General features: G+C 29.3%; 2 protein-coding genes across 2 annotated transcripts in view; one reads left to right on the top strand and one right to left on the bottom strand.

Annotated features, from left to right (window-relative positions):
• Positions 1-1,280: 1,280 nt before the first annotated feature.
• On the top strand, positions 1,281-2,998 carry LOC113375855. Its single transcript, XM_026615806.1, has 2 exons — positions 1,281-1,682; positions 2,702-2,998. The coding sequence occupies exons 1-2, from the start codon at positions 1,380-1,382 to the stop codon at positions 2,996-2,998; spliced, it is 600 nt and encodes a 199-aa protein (XP_026471591.1). The 5' UTR covers positions 1,281-1,379.
• Positions 2,999-3,624: 626 nt separating this feature from the next.
• The window catches only part of LOC113377230 (S-adenosylmethionine decarboxylase proenzyme), a 97,894-nt gene continuing 80,583 nt past the window's right edge, over positions 3,625-20,935 (bottom strand). The window contains exons 4-7 of the mRNA XM_026617470.1: positions 8,532-8,759; positions 5,903-5,995; positions 5,187-5,342; positions 3,625-4,595 (exon numbers count right to left, since the gene is read on the bottom strand). Of these exons, the coding sequence (XP_026473255.1) occupies positions 4,458-4,595; positions 5,187-5,342; positions 5,903-5,995; positions 8,532-8,759 (615 nt within the window). The 3' untranslated portion in view covers positions 3,625-4,457. The remainder of the gene's footprint in view (positions 4,596-5,186; positions 5,343-5,902; positions 5,996-8,531; positions 8,760-20,935) is intronic.

Genomic DNA, 20,935 nt, shown 5'->3' with positions numbered 1-20,935 from the left:
AGATCAAAATTGATTAAACACTTTTGATTTCATAGAAATTATACCACCACAGTCTTTACTATTATCTATATCACTCATAGCAAAAGTTAGCCAAACGTTTTGTAACTATTAGCCAAACGTTTTGTAACTAGAACAATCTTTCTATACAATTTTATTTAACTCCTTAATTAACTTCCCGTAGAGCAAGTTATAGTAATCGCAAAAAAATCGAAAATGAAAATTTTTATATATCTTTACGTTTTAGAGATTTCTGAATATTTTGGCATACCTTAGAAAAAATGGATGTATGTGTGTGTGTGTGTGTGTGAGTAGGTGTGTGTGTGTATGTGTGTGCGTGTATGTATGTGTGTGCGGGTACAAATTTTCGTCGACGATTTCGGGAACACGGATCAACCGATTTGAATAATTCAAAAAACATTCGATTCGTATTGATAAGGAGACGTGCTGGTTAGTTTTTGGCAGAGGCAGGTTTAGCCGTTTCGAAGATACGGGGCAAAAAGTGCCGAAAACGGTAACTCAGTTTTTAAGAGAACGGAGCGTCCGATTTGAATAATTCAAAAAACATTTCAATTGTATTGACAAGATGAAAAATTGATCAAATTTTCATGAAGGCTCTAGCGGTTTCGGAGATCTAATGAAAAAAGTAAAAAAAATGCCATTCGGCGGTTAAAAATGATCATTAGACATATGCACATCAAATTATTTTATAGAGATCTTAACAATAAGTATATTTTTTTTACATTTCTATGGGTTCCGTACCAATGCTTATGCGTCAGACGGCGGCGCGGCACTTGCGCGCGCTTTGACATTACGTCTCTATGCAGTTCAAGCAGTACGCTTTGAAAAAAAGTTCAGAATTTCCAAAATATGTCAAAATGAAGAAAACATTTTTCTTTTCAAAAAAATTTTTTTTAAAAAAAAAAGTAAATTTTTGTCAAATTTATAGTTTCTCAAAAATCTAATTTTTTCGAAGTAAATTTTTTTCAAAAAAGTTAATAGTTTTTAAAAAAATAATAATTGTTGGTACGGAAAGTTCCAGCAATTTGCCTTAAGGCACGATGCCTCAATTGCCTTAAGACAGAATTCCACTTACAGCTAGTTTGATTTGACAATGAAGAGTTGAGACAAACAAAATAACTACTTATAGAAATACCTTTTCGTACTAAACGTAAAAGTTAACGCGTTCGTACTGACTGCTACTGAACGTTAAATTTTTTGTGCTCTGGTAACACTGTACTGTGAATGAAATGTCAAGTTTGTTAGGTTATGTTACTGTCGTTATTTGTGAAGTTGAATTTGAAACTAAAAATGTATTAGGTTGAAATCATTTATTTCACATACAATTTTAATTATTTGTCAACTACAAGAAACATTCAACAATGAATTCTAAGTCTTGCAAAAAAGTATTAGTAAGAAACTGTGAACAGAAAGTGACAAAAGATAAATCAAATGTAAAACGAGACTACGATTTTGTCAGTGAGTCTAATATGCAACAATTAGAAGATGCCTATAGAAAAGCTACAAGAGAACCAATAATTTCAACTTCGCCATCAAATTATTTAAACAAACCAGTATTAAATTCCACTTTAGCTATCTTTGAAAATGTTAAAGCTAAACAAAACAAAGATCCATGTTTATCAAAATCTAATAAAGAAAAACTTTTAGCAGAAACGGATGTTGATGTAAGTCGTACTGATAATATACAGATATATATTATATGATTTTGTTTAATTGTATTAAATAAAAATACCTTTGGGAAAATCATTTATAGTCAACCTTCCGTTGCCTGTATAAAAATTCACATTTAACATACAATCCAGGCTAATTTGTACTGTGATCTATGGAAACTTGCTATCACGTTGTATGGGAACTGCATCATTTTTATCGTTATGTGGAAACCAAGGAATACAATACAACTAATACAACTAGTAGTAAGGGTAATATGGACAAAATGACATGTATGGACAAAATATCATAGACAGTATAGTACACTATTTAAAAATTACTTCAACGAGGTAGTCACTTCAAACGTTTTCATGCCTTCATAAGTTTATTTTATGGATGGTTTTCTCATGTTTCCTGGGGACAGATTTATTTTCATTTGTAATTATTAACTTCCCGTAGGGTAATTTATTTTAATGTTCAAATTGTACAATAATTCAAATACCTTGATGTTGCAAAAAATGATAATTTATCTCTACTTTCTGAGTTATAATTTGATTTTTATCTTCAACAGATATACACATTCTTTTTAATTCTTCCCTACTTTTTTTCAACACGATGACAGATCAAAACATTTGTTTAGTAACACTTAAGTAAGTAAAATTTGCTATGGAATGTGTTCTGGCACGACAGGACAATACTATAATATAGCCCATGATATAATTATTATATTGTCTAGGATATAATCTGGTATGTTAACAACAAATTATATTAACACCCTTTAATATCTAGTTAGTAGAGTTATTCATAGGTTGCGCAAAGAACTTATGGCCTGTTAAACGAAGACCTTGTAATAGGATGTCCGTGTTAGTGGAGCGATGTAGCATTTTTAGTAGTAGGGGAAATGCGTTCGAACAGTGCCATGCTGACGGAGGGTTGACTATAAATGTTTATCAAAACTGTGAATATTTATGCAGCTATTACAAAGTTTTCCATAAGACAAACAATTAAATTACTCAGATTGAATTTTATTTAATAGGTCACCAAGAAACTAAATTTTCCTGTCGAGGCACACTTATATAAAGATTTGGTATCTTTAAATATCAGCAATTCTTGTCTAACAAATGAGTACAATATTCCTACATCTTCAAAACCTGCACCTTTCACAAAACATAAACATGACCCAGTGCTGGACATTGAAAACTTTGTAGGAGATGAAGAGCCAAATTTTATTGCTCCGCAAGTCACTTTTTACAACGCTCCAACTCTTAAGCCAAACAGAATGTTTGATATGAGCTACATTCAAAGAATGTATGATTTTGAATATGAAACATAATAAAAGCATAGTTGCATTTTTTCATATATAATTTTATTTCTATATTTCCTGTTGAGATACAATATCCAAAATTTAGATATGACTACAATTTTTCGATACTAAAATTACATCAAATATGTGTGAAGATCAAAATTTAAAATTAACATTTTCAGAATTTTTAACAATTTATAGAAACAAATATTTTCTTTGTTTAAAATTCACATCTAAGTTAATTTATATTTATATTTAATAACATATAAGATTTTATGAGCATGTCTTACAGAGCCATGGCAATTCTAAATCGATTGACAGGACTCGGTAAGTTTAAATTTCAAGAAATTAAATTCAAGTTACACAGTAATATTTCATTATGCAAACATTTATATAAATTTCAGATTCAATAAGTTGTACTATGTAATATTAAATTTAATTTGATATATATTTGAAATATAACAGGAATAAAGTTCATTAAACTTAAACCACTTGCACTAAGTGATTTTACTTATAATAAAAAAGAAATAGAACAAACAAATAACTCATTTTCTTTTTTAATACAAAAGTAGTAATCTATATCACTTGAGGAATGTTATATTCCATAAGATGTTATTTTCAATTGAAATTGCAAGTAAAAAGGAACTCTTGTAATAGCGCTTTAAAGATTAGCTCTAAGGAGCGTTAGCCTAAAAAGGCTAAAATTCTTATAAATTTACAAACCTTGATGTCAGATCACTATTCATGTTAAATGCGGTCTATATAATAATTTGCAATTTGACTCTTCTTATTTCATTGCAATTTATATATAAAATGATTGCAACAAACATCACCTACTTGGTGAAATTATTGGCAAATTGCTTTGCTTGTTATTACTAAACCTCATTTTTGTATCTTTACAATCACCCTCATAGGAAATTATAAAGTTTGAAAAATTAATAGCCAACAGAACTACCCGCTACCAACAATCAAGGTTTGTTTCGGCACGCAAATCTCATGATATTTTGTTGCGCCACCACGAGAACATGACCAGTGGTGAGCAAATGACGACGCTATAAATGTACACTTCTATGAGCTGCAGCAAATGCTTTACGATGTAAGCCCACAGTATTTGAATACGAGAATGATAATTTAAAAATAGAATGTTGTAGTATACGCCATAATAACTGGCTCTTATAATTGGGAAGTGCTTAGATTCTAAATAATTGTTTAATGAATTTTGATGGAAGTTAGTAAGTGATTTCGGCGCGTCTACGAGCACATCGTCGTACACGCGACGAAATGGTTTTAATGATAACAGGATATACCGATAAAACAAATAGTGGTCATGGAAGCGCTGTCTCTCGAAGTCTGCCGAATTGTGAAAGACCATATATTTATTGCGGTCATGGTAAGGGAATGAATGAGATAGGGATTGGGGAAAGGTGTGGGAAAAATCGCGGTACACAACCCGCGCGTTGGCCCTCCATTGGGGCGGACACCACGACCCTCAGCTCGGGAATTTAGAGAACAGCGCGTAGGTGAAATCGTAACGCGCGAAGCGACAGAAATGAGAGTCACGTCTCACCCAGTCACCGAAAGAACTCACCTTCTCCAACTCGCGGGGGGCGCCAGAGGCAGCAGAATTCTGAAAACAGTATACAATTGAATGTTAATATATTGAAAAAAAATCATTTTTAGATTAAAATGCTAAATCAAAGTAAAAATACAATGGAGCAGAAATTACAGGAGGAATTATGATAATCTAAACTTTTCAAAGTATCAACTTACAATTAACAAACTAAGGGGATATTCTGGTCAAGAATTTGAATGTGATCTTTGTATAATCGTATGAAAGAGCAAACAAAATTTTTACTATATTGATGTCGCTATCGTATGAACTACGGACATATTAAAAAAACGTTTTTTAACAAAATAGCGACTGTCTGAGAGCAAAATAATTCTTCTACAACTTTTTTTTATATTCTCGAATTTTTAAATAATTGGAAAAATCAAAATTTAGAGATGAGATAGTTCATGCTGAAAAAAAGTGCCGTAGGGATTGGGAAATCGTGGATATCCGATTGAAACGAGAAGAATCCTCGTAGTCAAACAGCTATAAATCCGAAAATAACTTTGAAAATATGCGAAAAAAAAACAAAAACGATTTTGTTTAATCTCAGACCAGAATACTCCCTTAATTTAATCATAAATTCATTCAATTGTATTAAGAACTCACCTTATTAGCAAAGATGGTCACCACAAACTTTCCAGGTCTGAAGGTATCGATTACGCGACTAATTATTTCAGCGTAATTTGCAGCAGAAACATTGCTTTCGAATGAAACGTAAGAGAATTCTTCTTCTGGCGTGATATGAATCGTCATATAATATCCCTAAATAATTAAAAAAAACATAATATTTAAAAACTATCATTAATAAATTGCACGAAGATATTATATGAGGGAAGGAAATTAGTAATATATACAAATCTTTCGATGCCGATTTTTGCTGCAATAATTGAGTTCTGTGGAGGCAGCTATAATTGAATATAATCATCAGTTAATTATGTTTTTAATAACAAAGGCAGTTTTTCAAAGTAACTGTTAAATAATTTAATTTTTTAATTATTCATTCATAACAAGAGTGTCAAAGCGTAGGGTACGTTGGCTGATAATGAGCGATGTTTCGTTCGTAAGAAGCAAAATTAATAAATTCGTGATTTGTTTTGATAATTCTTTAACATTGACTTTGAAAAATAAATAGTTCAAAACTGTCTTCGGGCTCGACACACTTATTCCATGCCATCAAATAATTCGTTTTATACTAAAATTGTACTTACTTCAGAAATATCTGCTCCGTTCTACGCAGCAGAATAAGTAATATAATGTAATAAAGGCATATTTAGATAAGAAGTATAAGTATAAAAAATACTATATTATAAATATTTACTTACACTTTTAGCAATACCATTCATAGAGTAGCCGCAAGGCTCAAAGAGAAAATCGTCGATCACCATATTCGGTAAAATCTTATGAATCCCCGATTTCTGTAATAAAAAAAACTAGATCAGAAAGTAATAAAATTTTGAATTACTTCAATACAAATAATTGTAAAAGTGATATTTCATTAATTATAATTTAAACAAAACAACTCTAATTTAAGTTTTTGTAATTGACCGTAGATTGAGAGGTTAATTATAAAATCTATAAATTAATCAAATATTTATTTAATAAAACCAATTGCATAATGTCAATCTAATACGCGTAAAAGTAGATAACGCACTCTTTTCATTCTCAGTCGGAAATATTTGTCATTAGAAGAAAGGTCAATCAATAAATACTAAATGTTATTTGATTTTGATAACATCTCTATTTAAAATAATTATAAATATAAATATATTAATTGATCGGGCTAAAGTCAATATCAAACGGTTCTGAAGTTCAATCTTTCGAAACTGTTTAACACAAACGAGAGATTACAAAAATGTAGACTGATAATTTCAACTGATGAAATTATACATTTGATAAATAATAGTTCGATAAAAATATTTACAAATCGATAATAGAAAACTGTTTTCACAATTACATAAGAAATAAATATTATTAGCTAATATTTGAGAAAGTTTAGATTTTTTGTATCATGCATAACTAGCATATATGACTTGTAAGAACACGTGTTTGTATACTTTTTCATAATCAAATATTAGGCTATAAATTTGTTAAATATTTCATTACAAGCTTAGTTGTTATGCTTTCCCATAATATTAATATATTAACGTATACTTTATTAAGTTATAACTTGGGTCTTAGATTTAGACTACGCTCATATAAAATAACACAAAATTTTTTAAAAGTTTATTAAAGCCTTGTCAAAAAACTACTACTATAATACTATATTGAATAATTTATAAAGAATAAATAAAGGGGGTATTCTAGTGTAGAATTTCAAAAAAATCGATTATTTTTGTAGGAATATGGGTACGAGAAGATTTTTGAAAAAAATGAATTATTTTCGGAGATATAGACATTTTACTAACCCTGTCACCAAACTGGTTTGGCGGGGTCTAATCGGTCAAATGGAATTAGCAAGTCATTAGGCCCATTTATGACAGTTTATCGTCAAATGAATTATTAATTCGATGTTTAGGTTCAGAAACTCGGAACAATAATTAGTCTCTAAACTTGTTGATTTGGATTTTCGCGCCGAAACATTCATTCCCGATCTAGGGTAATTGAAATAGCAACATTTATTGCTGTTTGCGTATTCAAAGAAGGTTTCTTTCCGATTTTAAAAATGATGACCCTTATGGTAAAGCAATTAGGCCAGAAACTCATTCATTTGCTGTAAGACGAGGCAACTCCCGGATTGAACGATCTGAAATACGTACATCCAACGCTTCAAAGGAGACTAGAACTGCTAGAACTGCTCGATTGGAAGAGAGAAATGCAGAAAATAGTTTTTTTGAAGTAGAAGAAGGTCCGATGCATGAAGTAGAAATGGCAGATTAAATAAAAAAGTAATAGGTTGTCAAATATCTCCCTTCCGCCTTTTTGTATTATAAACGAAGAGCAAAAAAGCGGAAGGGAGATATTTGACAACCTAATATAACATATTTTATGACTTTGACAGCAAAAAACTTCACGCAAAACTTTAAATGCGTTTTTCACAGAACAGACTTTTTCAGTACTGTTGCCACAATTTCTCGAGTTCTACTTGACCGATTCTCTTGAAAAGTTCAGAGAGTCTTGTTTATAGACTCTATCTGTAGCCCGAATTAGGATTATCCCCAAATTCCAATTTTTACTATTTTTAAAAAATTCGAGAAACTCAAAATACAGTTTAAAAAAGGACACTTTTTTTCAAGCAGTCGCAATTTGCAAAAAAAATAATTTTTACTCATCGCTAGTTCGCGCGATTGCGACATCATTGTAGATTAATGATATTTTTATTTCTTTTATTTCGGATGGTTATAGGAGGGCTGAAATTATGGCAAGACTGAGGTGCCAATTTTTGGAGACCCCCACTTCATCAACTGCCAGTTTTTTTCAATTTTCAACTTTTTTTTTAATCTTTGTTTTGAATTTTAATAATATTAATAAACAAGTGGTAAAAAAATGGATAGTAAAACATTCATTTCACACTTTCTTTTACTACACTTTAAAAATGACTTAAAATTCATTGCTCTACACTAGAATACCCCCTTAAATTGCCATGAAACATTTACATCTTCGAATGTAGCATTCTAATAAAAATAGATATAATATATTCGCAATATTTTTTATATACAGTAGAATCTCAATCTAATACAGCACCTTCGATATACCGACACCTCCAATAATCGAACACCCCCGGCGACCGAAGCTCTGAACAATTTTATGAACATTGGCTGAAATTTTTTCGCTATTTCTAAAATCATATACTAAAAATTATTACTTTTTCTCTATAATCCAATAATCCGTACATTCAAATAATCCGGCACCTTCTGGTTTTTAATAAAGCAGGATTGGTGAGATTCTATTGTATATAATTTAAGTGTAAACGACGTCAAATAATATAAATTATTGCTATAAAACTAATCTGACCTCAGTAGCCTCAGCGGCGGTTGTGCAAGATTCCTTTGTGAAAATAGACATGACTTTCGGGTCCAATTCAGTCATGAGGATCTCAATTGTTTGATCTGGGTCCACATCGATGGATTTCGGCTTCCAGCAGCCGTTCCAGCCGATAGACCTATCGTTGGTATCCTGAAGACCAAGTTTGTCTTGCAAACCATGATCTAATGTGTATAGATACCAACAGTCGCGATTAACCTATCAAAAATAAAATGTACGTTAAGTGAAGTTCGTTCGGACATTATATTATAAAACAAAAATATATACATTACTTTTATTATTTTCAAAGAAGTAGTATGAAATTATTCTGTACCTACTAAAAAAATACATATTAAATCCAGACAAAAATTAAATCTATCAAACCCAGAGTAAGAGAACTTTATAGAATTATTGGACATAATTCAAAAATGGCACCTAAAATAAAATAATATGAATAGAGCTTTTGGACTCTAGCAAATCTAACGTAATATTAGTACAACAGCCAACAACCAACAATGAAAACTACTTAGAATGATGACATATGCACCCTGGTACGTTACCAATTTAAATCTGCGCGATGATCTTAATGTGCTATATATCAAAGACTTTTTAATGATCATAATCACAAATTAGAAAAACACTCCAATTCACTCGTTGCTCTGCTGCTATGTTTTTTAAAAGGACATAAATAATTATAGCCTACTAATTTGATCCAGTAATATGTATCTAATAGTAATTACCCACTCGCTTAACTACTATCTATAATTACATTTATAATAATGTGAATCAAAATAACTTATAAAATGTAGTTAATGTTGTGATTGTTATTGATAAAAGAAATTAGAAAGATATTAAAAATACACCGGAACTAACGGCTTTCAACAATTGTTATTTTTGCGGCAACTAGAATTTTATCCCTGATCCTTCAGCAAAGCAACCGAAAGTTCATCTCTTTAGTGGTGGCACTAGTATAATATTAAATTAATGTCTTAAATATTAAAAATATATCACAACTTTTTATTGATCTCTAACGTTCTCGAACGAATGTCGTCCATTTATATTTAAGCATCCGCCACGGTGATCGTTTAATATCTATTTATTTAACAATTTAACATTGTAATTAAAATTATGCATTTCAGCCAGTCAATTACCATTCACATACATGTATCTTATTTTTTTAATTATGATTGAACAAGTGTTGTTATTAAGAACAAGTTTTCTGTTTATTTCAGTTAAATGAATTAATTATGTGAATAAAGAATTTATTGTAAGTATCAGCAATTATCAGGTTAGCAACTAGGTAAGAGCGGATTTTTGTTAGAAAATCAAATATATTTTTTATGAAACTAAATAACTTTATTCTGAAATGCATTGTCCATTTTTATTATATTTTTTGTCATCTTTCAAGCAGCAGTATTATATCACTATCATGAAATTCCTGGCTTTTATTAGTAAAAAACTTAATCAGGCATTTTGACACCATTATTTTTTTTAATTCAAGAAGTTTTGTAAAGATCAAAACTAAAAGTAATCAGATGGCGTAAGGTCAGAGTCAGGACTATATGGTGGATGTGGCAAAGCATCCCAACCAAGCTTCAATAATTTTTGCCGAGTGGCCAAAAATATGTGATGTCAATAATGTTTTTTTTTTCAACTGCATTGTTCAATTTTGATAGTTGTTTAATGACATCAGAATTGATCGGTCGGTTGTAATAACAGTTAAAGGAGACGATTCCTTCTTAGTCAACTTGAACAGGGACGATCATAACGTTTTTCATATTCAATTAAAACAACACTGTTTTTAAGGATTCAGTAATTAATGAGCAAAATATGACAAACAAATTCGATTTCATTTTCCATCTTTAAAAATCCGCCAAACAAAAACTACACAATCATCAAAAAAAATTTTTTTTCATGTTGACAGCTGAATTGCCTATACATCCAATAACAAATGGTATTTTACAATTGAAACCATCTAAGGGTGAAAGCCGGACTTACTTAGATGCCAGCCTAATACATAGTCGCGATAGAAACCAACATCCTACTTATGGTATAGAAAATGATAATGATGCTAATGATATTCCAAGCTTTCTTCTATTTAACTAATTTCACCAAAGAAATGTTTGATAATGTGTTAACATTTTTCAGTACTTTGAAAAATTACCCTACGGGAAGTTAATACTAGTTTTGAACGAAATTTCAATTCAACCACTCTAGTGTTGAACGAATGCACTTAACTGTATTTTTTACTATATAATCTGTCCATCTCATAAGAATTCTTGAAAACAGATAAGAGGCCAATAGGTCGCATTCAATTAATATTCACGATGATTTTTTCTGCCACTTGAACTAATTTAATCGACGATGCTTATTCTAATTAAGGCAAACATTATCTTGATAAATCAAATTTATGATAAATATTAATTAGCAAAAATAAATATTAAATCGAATAATTACTATTAAATCAATTTATTATATAATTATAATTACAGCAACATAAGGCAATCGATGTGCTTTTTTATTTCATGGTTTGTTTATGAATAATATGATTGTTTAGTCTAAATCAGTGGAAAGCTCAAGAAGGATAAAAAATATATATGCAAATCATCTTTTAGATACAAATATCTGTCAAATTAATTTTAAGTTAAATATAGAGAGTTGAAAAAAATAAAAAAATCTGTATGCAACAATTTAATAATATCATAATGAAAAATTAATAACCTGATGTAGTTATAACGAAAAAAAACTGAAACTAGTGTTGTATGGCGTCATACCTTAAGGCAAATTACTGGAACTTCCTGTATCTTAGCTGTATGACATATTCGAAAAATATTAAATGTTTTCAAAAAATATCATATCATAAATAATATTGCATACCAGTAAATAAAGATTATTTTCTATTTTGAAATAGAGAGCAAACACGAGCTGAAAAATCGAAGAAAACTTGGTTAACATCTAATTGCTAGTGCTTTTGGCTTTTGGTAAATTACTACATTTTCTATCTGTTCATATTTGTAGCAATATTGCATCTTTAATCGTTCTAAAATTTCTTGAATGATTCTCAAATTTGTTCATTTTTATATCAATTTTTAAATATCTGTTGACCTACTTTGTTTTAAAATTCATATATATTAAATAATAATCTAAATTAAAGCTTATTATATAAAAAAATATCTAATATTTTTTTTATTAGTTATATGGTACCATGTAACTACAATAATATTTTAATTTAAGCGTGTAGACAAAATAAATCAATTAAAATATTTATTCAACATTATTCCTATTATTAATGATATTGAATGTACGCCGTTTTTGCGAATAAAATATTCGAACACTTGGCACAACATGAATATTTATATAACGCGTAGTTTTATATCTTCAATTAAGCCTTTCGACAGCAAATTTCCACTTTAAAGTATTATGTAGTTCTGTTTACTTAGCAATATTGGTATGCACTCCATAAAAAGCACAACCGCAATATTGAAGGCAATTTTAGCCACGAAGAGATTTGGAGAGATTCTATTGATTTTGAATAGATTTAAATTTTTAATTTATATGACAACCATAAATGGACGGAAAGTCAGCTATAAATAATCATAAATAAAAAGCACAAATCTCTACAATGCTTATCATCAGTGCTGGATTTACAGTAGGGGCAATCGGGGCTACTGCCCAAATTTTGGGGGGCGGCAAAATTTAGATAGCGAGAAGAAAATTCTATACAATATAATCAGCTTTTTTTAACATTTTTTATTTCAAGAAATATAATTAACAAAACATAATACGATTGCAATGCAAAATTTGGGTTTGAAATAATCGATAACTAAAATTTATTATTTTGCCTTGCCTCCCTCTCCGAACGTAAATTATCAAATATTAAAATAAATTAATAACTTAAGTTATTAAATTTGGCAATTTGGCTAATATAAAGATCCGTAAACAAGCTGAAAGTTTAAGAAAAATATGTTCCTCAGTTCTCGAGCCCTCTTAAAATGACGAATTTGTGCTCTTCCAAGCTTATAGTGTCGAAAAAAAATATAAACTAGTGAAACATATGGTACTGAAAATTACATTTTATATAGAGCTTTAAAATTTTTTGAAAAATAAAAAAAAAGTCTTTTGAAACACATTTTTTGTATTTTGAAATTTTTTGAAAATTATGAACTTTTTGCAAAGCAATCGTGTTGCGTAGCTGTTTCAGAGAAGAAATATCGAAACTCAATTACCATTTTTCGTAATTGCCTGTGCCAGAAGCTAATCAGCACGTCTCCCCATCAATGCAAATATAATATTTTTTAATTATTCAAGTCGATTTTGAGAACACGGATCAACCGATTTAAATGATTCAATTCCTATTGATAAGGAGACGTGCTGATTAGTTATAGGTCAAGACAGGTCCAACTGTTTTGAAGATACGGGCCAAAATGCCAAAAATGATAATTCAGTTTTTGAGAAAAAAAGCGTCCAATATCATCCAAAAAAATTTGCAGAATAAATAACTGCTTTTTCAGATAAGAGAAATTATCAGATATTTTAAAAATATTATATAAGCATAAATTTTGTTTACATTTATATGCGTTATGTAACATTGTTTATTTGTTAGACTGCGACGCGGCGCTTACGCGCTTCTATATCTTGTCCCTACGCAGCTGAAGCAGCGCGATTGCTTTAAAAAAAAGTTCGAAAGTTCGTAAAATTTCAGAGATGGGGCGGCATTTTTGTCAGTGCCCCGGGGCGCCAAATTTCTAAATCCGGCCCTGCTTATCATGAATAATTAAATCGATTTTAATGTTATATGAATTATTGTGCTTATACATATTACATCAAACGAATTTTAATTTGCAATATCTGTCACTTTAGTTAAACTTCTATTGAATTTGACATTTTATGCGGAACTTCTTTGAACCTTCTTTTGAATTTGATTTTTATGCGGTTTGGAAAAAAGGAATACTGTACTGCAGCGTTTCTAGACGTCAAGCAAGCCTTCGATAAAGTGTGGCATGAAGGACTCCTAACGAAAATTAATAATTTGTTGCCCGAATACCATCATGTTTTCCAGTCGTATCTACAGAACAGACAATTTCGCACAAAAATTGGTACTGATTATTCTAATTTTCGCGTTTTTGAAGCAGGTGTTCCACGGTGCAGCGCTCTGGGACCTTTATTATATGTATTATATACAAGAGACATTCCGGTTTTGGAAGATACAATCAAAACCATTGGAACCTTTTCAGATGATATAGTAATTATTTCTACTGACAAAGATCCATTACCTTCGATCTAATGCATTAAAATGGAGTAGCCCACTGGGGTGATCTCCGTCATGTCATATATATATATATATATATATATATATATATAGAACTCCAGTACCGTTACTGGAGTTCTAATAATCAACACAATAGCTTATAGAATTTTTTTTTCTGATTGCTATTTAATTATTGTAAAAAAATATGCGGATATTTTATGCAGAGTTTACCAAACATGATTTTAATTGTTCACTTTGATAATTTTCATCTAAATAATTTGACTCTCGATCAATTCTTGGGCTTATTTCCATACAAAACTAGCCCCACTGTAGTATTTAAACAATTTATAAGCCCTTTCATATTTCTTTTAAAAGAATGTGGTATACAAAATACCAATTTCCTTCAAACAAATATTTATTTGCATTTTCATAATGCACTAGCATATTTCGCGATTGACATTTCATATCATTTACACTGATGGGGATCACTTTGATTTATTAATGATTTAGTAAGTTAGAAAAAGGTACACTGTCGTATATTTTTAATGATATTTCGGCCAAATGATAAAGTAACTAGTGGTGCATGGCATCGTGCCTTGAGACAAATTGCTGGTACTTTCCGTGCGGAAAACTAAAAATTTTAAAAACATTTAAGATTTTTTAAAGCTTAGAAAAAAATATATTTTTGAGAATTTTGAAATTTCTGAAAAAAATTGACTCTTGGAAAATTTATTTTTTTATTTTGAGATTTGAATTCAATTGAAAATGTTTTTTTTTTTTTTCAAAGCAATCGTGCTGCGTAACTGTTCTAGAAACGAAATATCGGAACGCGTTGCAGTCTAACAAACTTTATGAATCTTGGTACGGAACCCATAAAAGTGTAAACGAAATGTTTTATTATTAAAATCGTTATAAAATATCTCATATTTAGATGTACATTTTTGGCCGCCAAATAGCATATTTTTTACATTTTTCATTCGATCTCTAAAACCGCTGGGCCTGCCTTTCCAAAATCTAACCAGTAAATACAAGTAAAGTGTTTTTTAAATTATTGAGATCGGACGCTCAAAAACGGAATTACCATTTTTGCACTTTTTGGCCCGTATCTTCGAAACGACTGCACCTGTCTTGGCCAAAAACTAATCAGCACGTCTCTTTATCAATAGAAATCTATTTTTTGAATCATTCAAATCGGTTGAACCGTGTTCTAAAAATCGTCGATAAAAAATTGTATCCGCACACACCCACGCACACATACGTACATACATACATATACACACATACATCAAGTATTTTTAAGGCATACCAAAATGTTCAGAAACCTTTAGAACTTACCCTACATGAAGGTAAAAAACTAATTGCTCACAGATTTTTACTAGACATTTCACTACAAATACGATTGATCATTAAGTCGTCGACCCTTTCTCTACTAGTATCTATATTTTAATATTGTAATCCGTTTCTGTAATCAATAAATAAGCCTTAATTGATAACCTTTATAAATTCATAACCGTTCATAAATTTATATAACTTCATCAATGCGCCATCGATATTAAAGCTATTTGCAATCCGGGGCACAGGCACGTATTGTTCCTTTGCAGTACATTAATGACAATCTATAAACAAGCTAAATCTGTTTTCGTAATATAATGTTATTGTTCAACCTTGAATCGATGCACGAGTTCGACAAGTAAAAATTAAGTTATAAGACACAAAGTAATGTAAAACACTATTCATGACTATTACTATACTATAACTATTTTTGAATGTTAGAAATGATTAATAACTACGGGTTATTTAGTTGTTGGAATCCGATGGCAGTTTTTAGCATATGTTTACGTATCTCAAGTTGAATACAAACGCCAATTTTCTTAATCTACGTTCGCTATTACGAACACGTTGATTTCGCAATTATTTTGTTGACTCAATCTAATTCGGACTATAATAACCTTTTCAACATATACTTAATAATTAATCTAAAGATGAAGAAAATGAATATATGTTCATCTTAATAATATATTTCATATAGAAGTATCATAACTATTTTTAATGTAAACATTTGTTTCATATCGTTTTTTGTCATAACTATTTATAAACATCTACTATTGTTTAAGATAACCCATGACGCAGTAGTCCTCGCTGTCTGCCCTCGGTAAAATTTGTCCCCTTATGCAAATTATTTAATTTTTTTTATGTATTATTTGCTCACTTATAGCATTTAGCCACCTACATTTCATTTTCATTTCTTATATTCTATATGGCAGCTAGGGGCTTATTGTAATATTTTTTCTTAATTAATATATCTTGAGATCGACTGATCATATTTTTACGATATAAAGATAAATATATGCTATAACTATTCCTCTACCAAATCGAATTCAAATAATTCCATAAATATTGTTCATTATTTCACAATTTATCATTTTCTAGAAATAGTGCGGTGTTATAACTTACCCCGTGTTTGGCTTGTTGTAACATCTACCAGAGCAAGTATTAACGACAAAAAATGATAATATCTCTGATAATTTATTCTTTTTGAGAAAATTGATATATTGCTAAGTTATTCTTTTCATAAAACAAAGTTAACTTTTCATAAAACAAAGTTAACAAACAATTAATACAAATAAAAGATATAGTGTCTTCTGTAACACAATTTGCATGTGCCCATAGCTTACAAACAATGCATTCATTCTGTATATTATTCTCGTATGTTTTAACTAACCCCATATGTGATTTGTTCACATTAATCAAGATGATTATTTAAACAATTTAGCAATCATAAAAATTATTACACATTAACAAACATTGATAAATTTGAAGAAAATTAAGATATATAAAATTTAATATTAGTCGATAATAATAACGCAGACCTGAATTTCATGATAGTATATATGTAATACATGATAGTATACATGTAATATAGTTATATATTACATGTCAAAAATGACGGACTTGCACAGTTCTGTATATTGCAACGGCTTTCGGGACAGTAGCTATGACAATATTATGCATAACAGGGTTTACATGTTTAATCGAGACAAAATAATATTTTAATATCGTTTAAGATCCTATTGAAAAGCGCCTGTTATTATCTTTTTTTATATATTCCACACTATCTTTGGCATAGTTCTATACTATCTTTCATACATTCTATACAATCTTTTATATATGTTCTATACTACCCAATTTTTTTTTGCTCTTTAGAACTAATTTCTTCATTTTTCTTTTCTTCTAAATCTGATCTCCAATTATAATCTTGCTTTGCCTTCTTACTTCTAATTTTATTCAAACTCAACTCAAAAAATCAAATTCTATTCAAATTTGAAATTAACTATTTTATTATACTTCATACTAATATTTCTGTGCAATTTCAAATAAACAATTTTAACATTTCAAATTTTATGTCATTGCCAAGGATCGATGGCCTGTGAGTCGGGCACGCTACCGATTGAGCTATTGCCGTCATACAAATTATTTCAATCGTAAAATTTATAATAAAACAGTGGTAAGTGGTAGAATACAGTGTATAGAGCTTCTTTTTAAAAGCTCTTAGGAAACCTTAAAACTAATGAAAACTTAAATCATTGTGACGCGCGATAATTATCGGCTATAGCGACATAAAACTCACGGATATCTATAAATAAATATAAAATGTGATATTAAACTACTCTAGTTTTTTCTGCTTTTTGAACCGGATAAACTAGATTAACCCAGATAGTGAAGACAAGATCGATAAAAGGCTTTTCCATATATCAAGAAATTAATTTAAATTGAATCTTTATTGACAAAAGATTTAAAAATACACACATTCCAAGAAATAGACTATAAATCAGACTATGAAGTTTTCAGTTATGTAATATTCAATATAGAGATAGAAGAATGTTATCGAGCTTTAAAATTAAGTTTCATTTTAATAAGGAGGAAACTGTAACTTGGACGTAAAAATATCATGGTAGTGTTCATAATAGTTGCGCTAATGATGCGATTTTTCTAGTTAAGGAAGCTTCATACTATTATATAAATATGTTATCACATAACGTTTAAAGAAAAATAACCGTATTCTATTTGCTATTGCAGGGTGTGTAATTTTTTTGAGTCTGTATTTTCTTGGTCGATATTGAAAACTAATTCTATTGTAATTTATGTAATTTTGAATAGCTCATCAATAAGTAATTTAGAGCAACCAAGATATGGATTACAAATTATATACTGCATCAAATTGTGGAAATATGTATTTATATAGATTTTCAGGATTTATTTTTTTAGTCGAAATTTTTCAACAATAAAATTATCAAGTATTTTATCATTTTATAATCCTGATTAAATGCACCAATTTTCGATGAAACTTGTCCGCACACTTCAGTAAATTTTTTTTTAAGGAAGGCCTCTCAAAGTCGACCAATTTTTTAAATTTCAAAATAATTCAACAATAAGTCTTATTTCTGAAAAACTTCTAGTAATTGTGTTATTGTTTTTGATTGTGGTCCCAGAAATATTATTCACGGTTACGGTTTCAAAGTTTAAACGAGAGAAAATTAGTAAAAATTAACAACAACAATCGGAAAATAGTCATAAGTTCACCGAAGGTTGCACTTAAAAGTTCATAATTTTTCAATAATGTGCCATAAAACTTTAAAAATCGTGGAATCTTGTATATTGTTTGGAATTATTGGCAGTGATTTATTTTCCGATGCTTCCAGAGACCAACACATCAAATTAAGTATATTTGTGATATTTGTAATTACAAATACGGAAATCTGCAAGGTCAAATCTAATATTGGATACTGTCTTGCAATGTGCATAAATGCAAAAATATTAAACGCAATACATTGTATCATTTAATGTACAGGAATGCGTGCAGTAAATAGAAGATATGGATATAAGAAATTCAGAGAAACGTTTCCGGTTATAAGAGTATTGTGATATTTTAGTGCCGAAGGATTTCTTATTGTTGGATCGGAAAGGACACACCCAAGGTCCAGCAGTCTTTTATGTTTGAATATTGTTATACATCACATAAAACAAATTTTTGGATAGATTCGATCATAGAAATTCCAGTTTCAGCAACGAATAAAAAAATTGCTGTATTTATACATAATATTAATTCATTGTAGTACCCGTATATATTTTTAAAATTTTCGACTTGTAATGAATTGTTATATTAACAAAAATAACTAAAAAACGATTCTGAAATGAACTGAACTTTTGAATCGTTTATGGGGCTGAAATGAGTTAATTCAACAGTATAGAATTTCAACATTTCGCATTTTGTAAAATTTATTTAACAATTAAACCATAGATAACCTTGAATACTAAAGACAATAACTGTTTTCTCCATGTGCATAATGCATTATGCAGAGTTCAAGCATTTTACTTCATAAGAATTATTTTCATGGGTTTAAAATTTTTAACACATATTCGAACAACACAAAGGGTTATAATGTTATATATATTCACAGTTGGGTCAAAAATTAATAATGTACCGTGTAAAGTATAGCGGGGACTTCAAGGTCTGCGGGTAGAAATGTCCACCACCGATAATTCAAAAACCAGATAAACGGCAATGTTTGAAAATCCATAACTAAAGAATTTTCTTTGGTTTTTAGTTTTATTGGTTGTAAGCACTGTTGTTCAGTTTACGAAACCTTAATATTATTTTTAAGTAAACTTTATTTGATTGTTTTATAAGATGTTAAGATGTATTGCTAATGTTAAGTTAGATAAAAGCTTACACGTTTACACACAGTTTTACAAGAGAAGAGTTAATTAGATATTTCAACTATGCTGATGATTACTTCTGACGAAATACCAGATCAAGATTATATACAATGTTATCTCAGTAAAAAATGTACTGATAAAGTTTATATAATATTTTGCATTGATGAAATAATGCATAATATATTTATTATTTATTTGAATAATTATTTAAATAATTAAGACATTGGACCTTTAAAATTAAAAATTAGACATTGGACCTGTTTGCCCTCTGGCCTTTCCATTTTACCTCGCCTACGGGTATTTTCTAAATTCAAAATTAAAGAAAAGATATGATATTAATTCATAGTTTATCGTAAGTAAACATACATAACTGTACATTACCTATCGTCGCCTAATTTTTATGCTCTTATATTTCGTCTATAAAATAGATAAATAATAGTTACAGAATGTATATTTTTTATTTTACAAGCCGTTAGTATAATGATATTATTATAATATTTTACAATTTTTTATATAGTTTAATTAATTAATTTATTTATTATTTAATTAATTTATTATATATTCATTTATGTTAATTTTAATTACTTTTAAAATATAAGTAGTTTGTTTCATATATTTATAAGTGTTTTTACACTTTTTTTTAACAAATTTCAGTATTTTGTTTTGTTATAAATGTTTTTAAATTATAAGTACTTCGGTTAACAAATTTAAGTATTTTTGCAATAAGTTTTTTGTTTAACCAATTTATAAGTATTTTTAAGTATTATAATGATATAAATATTTAGTTTAAAAAAAATTTTCACAACATAAGTATTTAGTTTAACAAATTTATAAGCATAAGATATAATATATAGTCCGCTGTTATGTCATGACGAGTTAATAGCTAGTATCCGTCGATCCGTAGGACCTACAGTCAATCAATTTCTTCGAGGCGGCACAAAGTCGTATTAACGATTAAATCAAGATTTTCGATGAAGTAATTAGAAAAATCGAACTCTAAAAATTCCTGAGTGCTATAAAAAGCTAAATTTGTTTATGCATTGGATGTCACTTTATGAAATTTCTTATTATTAAGGATACGAAGTTGAAACAGCAGTTTATTTATAAAAGGTATAATAGTCTAGTGTAGACCGCAGATAGTGTTGAAGGAAACGTGTAGTTTCTAAGTCCGATCTTTAATTGAAGTCTCGTATTGTACTCAGTATTTGACGTCGAAGACAAATTGAATAATTCCGTTTTTTATGAAATTTAATGTGACTAAAATATTGTTATGAGTACAGCCTACGACATGATGACTAGATGGCAGTAAAAAAATAATGTTTATGCTCTCTTTTACTTAATAAGATAATCCCCAAAATTGGATACCGTAAGCAATATGTGAGTGGAAATTCGCGTAAAAAAATAAACTGGTTCAATTTTAGATTTAAGG

The sequence above is a fragment of the Ctenocephalides felis genome, unplaced genomic scaffold, assembly GCF_003426905.1.
Source record: "Ctenocephalides felis isolate EL2017-DRISC unplaced genomic scaffold, ASM342690v1 CF-g0.4_SCAFFOLD_01886, whole genome shotgun sequence".
Lineage (NCBI taxonomy): Eukaryota > Metazoa > Arthropoda > Insecta > Siphonaptera > Pulicidae > Ctenocephalides > Ctenocephalides felis.
This window is presented reverse-complemented; position numbering and strand designations above follow the sequence as displayed.